Below are 6,852 nucleotides of genomic sequence, written 5' to 3' on the forward strand. Positions count from 1 at the left end.
CAACACATTGATATAAAATAAAAAATTAAATAAAAAAATTATAATGTGATAAAATAAATTTTTTAATCATTTAATTTTAATAAATAATTGAATTAAAATCTATAATAATATTAAATATGTGAGAAGTTTTTTAATAGTATTTATATTTTCAAATAATTTATATTTTAAAAACATATAATAATATATATATATATAGATAATTGAATAATTTAAAATTAAATGATAGATGTGTGATTAATGGAATCCAACCCATAAAAATGTTTATCAAATTAATAATATAAAATTAATGTATTTTAGTCGTTCAAAAGGATCAACAATTTAAGATATAAAATATAAAAAATTTAATCATAAAAAAAATTAATTTAAAAATAACACATTAATACGAATTTGTGATATTTCATAAATATTTTATTTTAAATTATGAAAACAGAATATTAAAAAAAACTAAGGTCATTTATCCTTTATTTTATTTAAATATGTATCACGCTGCAAATTTCATTTATTTTTTATTTAAATGCCTATCACGCTGCAACATCATGTAATGGAGCGTGTGGATCCCACACGGAATCCGATAGTCCTCGGTGCTAACACAATTTAATAGTGTTTTTTAAGTGGAATTTTTTGGTTTATTTTTTTAATTAATTTGTATAGGATTTTGTGGGGATTTATTAAATTGATAAATTTGATACGTGAATTTTTTATAATTTAAATAGAATATTTTTTTTTTAAATATGATTTTTTTAGAGTATTACATCCACGTATATAATATATAATAAAAATACGATTTAAATAGTCTCACACCCCAGTCAATTAAGCGCGTGGATCCCACACACAACGTGATGCCCACTCAAATTTAATGGTCGAGAGAGCGCCATTCCACTGTAGTTGCTGAACCTTATTCTCGTTGACCCCGTAAATAAAGATTGTCCTAAGGAGTAGGGGGTTGATGGTTCGTAGGCTACTACGAGCAAAAACGTAAAAAGGAGTGACAACACCGATGGTTGGGTGCATAAAGCACGGCACACCATCTCTGGGTTTTCCATTGCAATTTCTCTGAGTCTCATCCGCTCCTCCACAGTTTTCGTCTTTCTATTTCTCTCAGGTATTTCCAAATTGGCAATGGCTGCATCCTCTTCCACCTCTGGCTATGGCTCTTATGACGTCTTCATAAATCACCGTGGGCCTGACGTGAAGAAAACATTTGCCAGCCATCTGTATCGTCGCCTTCTTTCACATGGACTGAAAGTTTTTCTAGATCAGCCCGAATTGCAACGGGGAGACTCTTTGACTTCTCAAATAGATAGCGCTATTAGAACCGCCTCAGTCCATGTGGCGGTTTTCTCTCCTGGATATGCACACTCTAATTGGTGTCTGGATGAGCTCCTCCAAATGCTGGAATCCGAAAAACCCATTATCCCGGTGTTTTACGGTGTCAAACCCTCTGAGCTTCGCTGGACGCGGGGCAGTGATGGAAAGTATGCTCAAGCCCTACAATCACTGGCCAAGAAGACGACTTATGATGATCAACCTCACCAAAAGAGGTTGCGATACGACCCTGGCACTATTGACAGTTGGAGAAACGCTCTTGCTAGTGTTTCATACTTATGTGGTTTCGACCTGGAGAGCTGCAATGGTTGAGAACTCAACCTCCTCTCTCGTTTAATGGTATTGTATTACTTTATGTTGGATAGAAATATATAGAGAGGTTTGTTTATGATAAAAATTCATAATGTCAATTGTTTCATTAATCAAATGTGATTACATATATACATGTACACAATTTTTTGGTTGAGAGAATATTTTAACTACACACCAATGTAGGAAATAGATACTAACTACTAGGAACAGAGTCTTTTACTTAGTAAGAATCATAACTGAGATAAGTAGGAGTTACATTTTCCAACACTCTCCCTTGATGACTATTTGTTGTCTGAATATCAATCTACAAAATCTAGTTGTGATCAAACATAAAACTAAATAAAAATATGTTGATGTCCATATATAGGAGCAGCCATCCACCGGAATGCATGGGTACTAACTGCTGCCACCGCAAGTCTTGTAGGATGTCTTTCTCATACATGGTTCTTTCAACCATTATAACTACACACCTGTACCTGTACTTGTAAATCCCCCTCCATCATTGTTAATCTGGGTTTTGTTGGATTACTCGTAACCATGCAGGGCTCTCAGCAAACAAGGCTCAACTCAGCGATGAAGGCTCAAGGCACTCCAGCCACTATGGGCCACAAACTTGCCACTAGGGCACTCCAACCACTCTGAGCTACAAACCTGCCACTAAGGCACTCCAAAGACCAGACTCAACCAGACCAAGGGTTTTCTCGACTAACCTTAAACCATACCAACAGAAATCTCTGTCACACTTCACTCTTACACGAGGTAATCAATCATTTTTACAAATTTCTGTATTGTTAAAATAACCAATTCCAACACACTCAAAATTGTGACAATAGTTGATCTTGGTCAGAACAATGTCAGTTCAATGACAACCAAAAAAAAATACGATGATACAATTACCTCGAGCCCATTACTCGTATCCAATGCTTTGCTGCCATTCTCCCTGATAATATCCATGACCTCACTGTCCTGATCCTTTTTCTTTCTTTCCATGGCCCAACAGGGGCTCGTGATTCAAATCCCGAATTTGGGTATTATCATACACAGGTAGAGAATCTTTGGGAGAATTAAATACCTGGACTGGATTCGTTTTAGCGAGTTTGCTGTGTGCTATTTTATCTGGTTGGGATTTCGATTCTTCCTCCGTGAAGTGATCCTTTTCTATTTGAGGAACACCCATTGAGGAACACCCACAAGAGGAGCCACAATGCGCTTGTAAACCAGACCGAATTCTTTATCAAAACAACACGAACAGAGGTTGAGCCCTTCACAACCTCTGTTTTTCAACAATTTCTTGAACTCATCTCTGACATGCTCCAGAAATAGCAGCGATCTTTTCCACAACGGGCCACCACTCCAAAAACACAGCAGCAGCGCTGCCAGCCGGCCTCTGCCAATGCTGCCAGTCCGCCAGCTCGACGGATCTGCTGCCACGCGTTGCCAAAATCGAACCGAATAAATGGACAAACCAAAATAAAATATTCAATAAACATTTTATTTCCCATTAGCCCAGGACGGGCCAAGTCCTTTACCTATATTTTCCAACAGTTTCTTACTGGCTCTATTTGATTTTCCTGTGAATAACCAGGGACGAAGCCGAGTTGCTGGATCTGGTAGCTGAAGGGGTTTTGAAGAAAGTGAAAAAGACAACTTTGCATGTAGCCAAATATCCAACGGGTCTCGATGAAAAGATAGAACATTTTGAAAATGAATTTTTATTGCAGCAGCAAAAGCAGAGTGGAAAACCTCTCGTCCTGGGAATTGTTGGGTTGGGTGGTGTAGGAAAAACAACCCTGGCAAAAGAACTCTTCAATCGAAAGAGTTCGCAGTACAAAAGATGTTGTTTTTTATCGGATGTGAGAGAAAATGCAGGTAAAGGCACTATAATTTCATTGCAGAAAAAGCTTCTTAAAAGTTTGACTGGATCAGATCCACAAATAGACTCCATCGATGAAGGTATGGAGGAGCTTAAACGAGAACTCAAATCTTTTCATGCCTTGATAGTTGTTGATGATGTTGATCAAGTGGATCAGATTGATTCGCTTTTGCCCGATCAAACTGTTATCCCGTCAGATAGTTTAGTATTGATTACATCCAGAAATAAAGATATTCTCACAAGCTCAGGAATTGAAAATTCATCCATTTATAAGCTAACTGGGCTTAGCGAACAACATTCACTGGAGCTCTTCTGCTCCCATGCCTTCCAGCAACCCTATCCACCATCACAGTTTGAATCTCTTGTAAATGAATTCTTAAAAGCCTGTGGGGGTCTACCTCTCTCTTTGAAAGTGTTTGGGGCACTCCTCTGTGGAAAAAATAAGCAATCTTATTGGGAGGAACAATTGGACAAACTTGGACGGATACTTCACAAGGACATAAAGAAGAGTCTTCAAATTAGTGTCGATGCACTCAATTCTGAGGAACGGGAGATATTCCTAGATATCGCGTGCTTTTTCATAGGTGAGAACAGGGATACGGCCGTCAGAATATGGGACGGGTGCAACTGGAAAGGTTTTCAAAATTTAGAAGAGAGGTGTCTAGTTGAAGTGGACAGTGATAATGTGATACGTATGCATGATCACCTTCGTGATCTGGGAAGAGATATCACCAAGGCTCCAGGATTGGTGCGTGGGACAGACAATCTTGTTGACTTGTTGCAATCATCCTCTGTAAGTGTTAAATCATTCAAAATCGATGTTTAATTAGGGAATTCAAAATCGATGTTTAATTCTTCATCTTTTGTCGATGTTGAACAGGTAATAACCGAAGTGCGAGGAATTATGACGGTTGAAACTAATATATATAATGATGACGATGAAAACGGGCTCTCAGAAATGACATGGCATCGAGGAATATTGCAAATTCCTGCAAGTGAAGATGGTCTCCTGGAGCGCATTTTGACAAGGGTGCACTCACCAAATCTCCTGTGGCTTCGCTGGTACAACTGTCCCTACTCTTCTCTTCCTCCCTGGATTCCAATGCAGAATTTGAGGGTTTTAGAAGTGCACGGGAAGGAATGGACATCGCTGTGGGAAGGCGAATTGCAGGTGCATAGAAATTTATTGAGTTAATGCTTGTATAGTTAATTTGCATTTAATATGGCCTCGCGTGATTCTGAAAAAAATTGAAAGGTTTTGTGTATAGGAATTTTTCTGATAGTTGGAACACGGGAAAATTTTGCAGGCACCTCTGCAGTTGCGGGAGTTAGAGACTGAAGGTGTCCTCTGGAATATTCCAAGCTCTATAGGGCGGCTCAAGTACCTCGAACGGATTGATATTTCCGCGGGTGGCCGCACAAATTACGAACACAAAATATTAAGCTTGCCAGAACAATTTTGTAATCTTCAGTCATTGAAAACCTTGAAGTTAAGCAACTGCGTAGAAATGAAGTCACTCCGAGATTCCTTTGGTGATCTAAGAAACCTCCAACGCATTGAACTCAAACATTGCAGCAATTTGGAGAGGCTGCCAGAAACCTTCGGGAATTTAATCAAACTTAAATACCTTGACTTGTGGTATTGCACAAAGTTAACAATGTCAAGCGAAACACTCGGAAATATAAGCACGCTTCAGCACATAGAACTTCAGGGGTGCTGCGAGATTGCAGTATTGCCTCTCAAAATAACACAACAAAGGTCGCTGAAACAGTTAAGTTTGTGGTATACAAATTTAAAAGAATTGCCAAATGCAATTGGAGAGCTAAGCAATTTGGAAGATCTGTGGGTGGGAGGCGAAATGGACACGCTGCCTTCTTCGCTCGGTGACTTGAGGAACTTGAAGACATTGTGGCTGGAGTGGTGCTACGAATTGAAATGTTTGCCGGATTCTATTGGACGGTTGACCCAGTTGACTGAGTTGAAAGTATGCGGTTGTTCCATAAGCGAACTCCCCCACTCTCTCGGTGACTTGAGTAACTTGAAGACATTGGAGTTGCAGGAGTGCAGCATGTTGAAATGTTTGCCCGTCTCTGTTGGACTGTTGACTCAGTTGAATGTAAGCGACTGTTCCATAAGCGAACTCCCCCACTCTCTCGGTGACTTGAGAAACTTGAAGAGATTGGAGTTGGACGGTTGCGAAGAATTGAAATGTTTGCCGGCTTCTGTTGGACGGTTGACTCAGTTGACTTACTTGAGAGTATTCAGTTGTCCCATAAGCGAACTCCCCCACTCTCTCGGTGACTTGAGGAACTTGAAGACATTGCGGCTAGAGTTATGCAGGGAATTGAAATGTTTGCCGGCTTCTGTTGCACGGTTGACTCAGTTGACTAAGTTGACAGTAGAGAAATGTCCCATAAGCGAACTCCTCCGCTCTCCTGGTGACTTTTGTAACTTGAATTCATTGTCGGTATCCAGTTGCAAGGAATTCCGTTGTTTGCCGGCTTCTGTTGGACTGTTGACTCAGTTGAATAAGTTGGCAGTAACTGATTGTCCCATTAGCGAACTCCCCCACTCACTCGGTGACTTGAGGAACTTGAAGACATTGCAACTGCGCGGATTGGAGGAATTGAAATGTTTGCCGGCTTCTGTTGGACTGTTGACTCAGTTGACTGAGTTGAGAGTAGAGAGATGTCCCATAAGCGAACTCCCCTGGCTCCGTGACTTGAGGAATTTGAAGATTTTGTCGCTGGATGGTGGACGCGAGTTAGAAGAGCTCCCAGGGCTTGAACATTTGAGGTCTTTGCGGCTGTTTTCGGTCTATAAATGTGTGAAACTAAAGAAAGTGAGAGGGTTGGCGCAGTGCACAAAGCTTTACACGCTTGATGTTTCTGGGTGCTCTGAGTTAGAGGAATTGGAAGGTGTCGAACAATGTACATCCTTACGTCGTCTTATTGCCGAGGAATGTCCAAAGCTCAAGTGGGGCGGGGTAGTAATGGAGCAGCTGCACCAGCGATTGAAAGATTTCCGTCTATGAATAGCAAAGTAGAAGAAGAAGAGAGTTGTAAGAGAGGCTACAGAGAGTTGTAATGAGAGCACGTAAGAGAGAGGCTACAGGTTATTATTATAATGTTAAAGGTAAATGGTATTAAAGTATGCTTTTTTCACGGTAATAAATAGATTATTATTAAGTTTTTTATAAAATAAAAGAGTTCGATAAAATTCACTCATTTTTTTTATGTATTTTATTTTTTAAAAATTTAGTAGATAACTTTTTTTAATTTGTTTGAGTAGATATTCTTGAAAGTTGAGAAATATGAATAGGTATTAGATATAAATATTT

The 6,852-nt window shown here is 39.4% G+C and overlaps 2 protein-coding genes across 2 annotated transcripts; both read left to right on the plus strand.

Annotated features, from left to right (window-relative positions):
* Positions 1–973: 973 nt before the first annotated feature.
* On the plus strand, positions 974–1,638 carry LOC149257607 (putative 2' cyclic ADP-D-ribose synthase BdTIR). The gene has a single exon (XM_089369910.1). It carries the CDS (start codon positions 1,120–1,122, stop codon positions 1,636–1,638), a length of 519 nt encoding a protein of 172 aa, XP_089226036.1. The 5' UTR covers positions 974–1,119.
* A 730-nt stretch (positions 1,639–2,368) lies between these two features.
* LOC149257608 (uncharacterized) lies at positions 2,369–6,617 on the plus strand. Its single transcript, XM_089414449.1, has 3 exons — positions 2,369–4,304; positions 4,392–4,682; positions 4,819–6,617. Exons 1-3 carry the CDS (start codon positions 3,594–3,596, stop codon positions 6,544–6,546), a joined length of 2,730 nt encoding a protein of 909 aa, XP_089270575.1. The 5' UTR covers positions 2,369–3,593; the 3' UTR covers positions 6,547–6,617.
* The last annotated feature ends 235 nt before the right edge of the window (positions 6,618–6,852 follow it).

This window comes from Pinus tabuliformis, chromosome 6 (genome assembly GCF_031772625.1).
Source record: "Pinus tabuliformis cultivar Carrire ecotype Pingquan chromosome 6, CPIR1, whole genome shotgun sequence".
In the NCBI taxonomy this organism is placed as follows: Eukaryota; Viridiplantae; Streptophyta; class Pinopsida; order Pinales; family Pinaceae; genus Pinus; species Pinus tabuliformis.

What these genes read in the sequence shown, in the direction of transcription:
- LOC149257607 (XM_089369910.1), top strand. Translation starts at nt 1,120, where the DNA reads ATGGCTGCATCCTCTTCCACCTCTGGCTATGGCTCTTATGACGTCTTC.
- LOC149257608 (XM_089414449.1), top strand. Translation starts at nt 3,594, where the DNA reads ATGGAGGAGCTTAAACGAGAACTCAAATCTTTTCATGCCTTGATAGTT. An exon ending in ACTTGTTGCAATCATCCTCT is followed by an intron (nt 4,305 to 4,391) that starts GTAAGTGTTAAA and finishes GATGTTGAACAG; the next exon opens with GTAATAACCGAAGTGCGAGG. An exon ending in TGTGGGAAGGCGAATTGCAG is followed by an intron (nt 4,683 to 4,818) that starts GTGCATAGAAAT and finishes AAAATTTTGCAG; the next exon opens with GCACCTCTGCAGTTGCGGGA.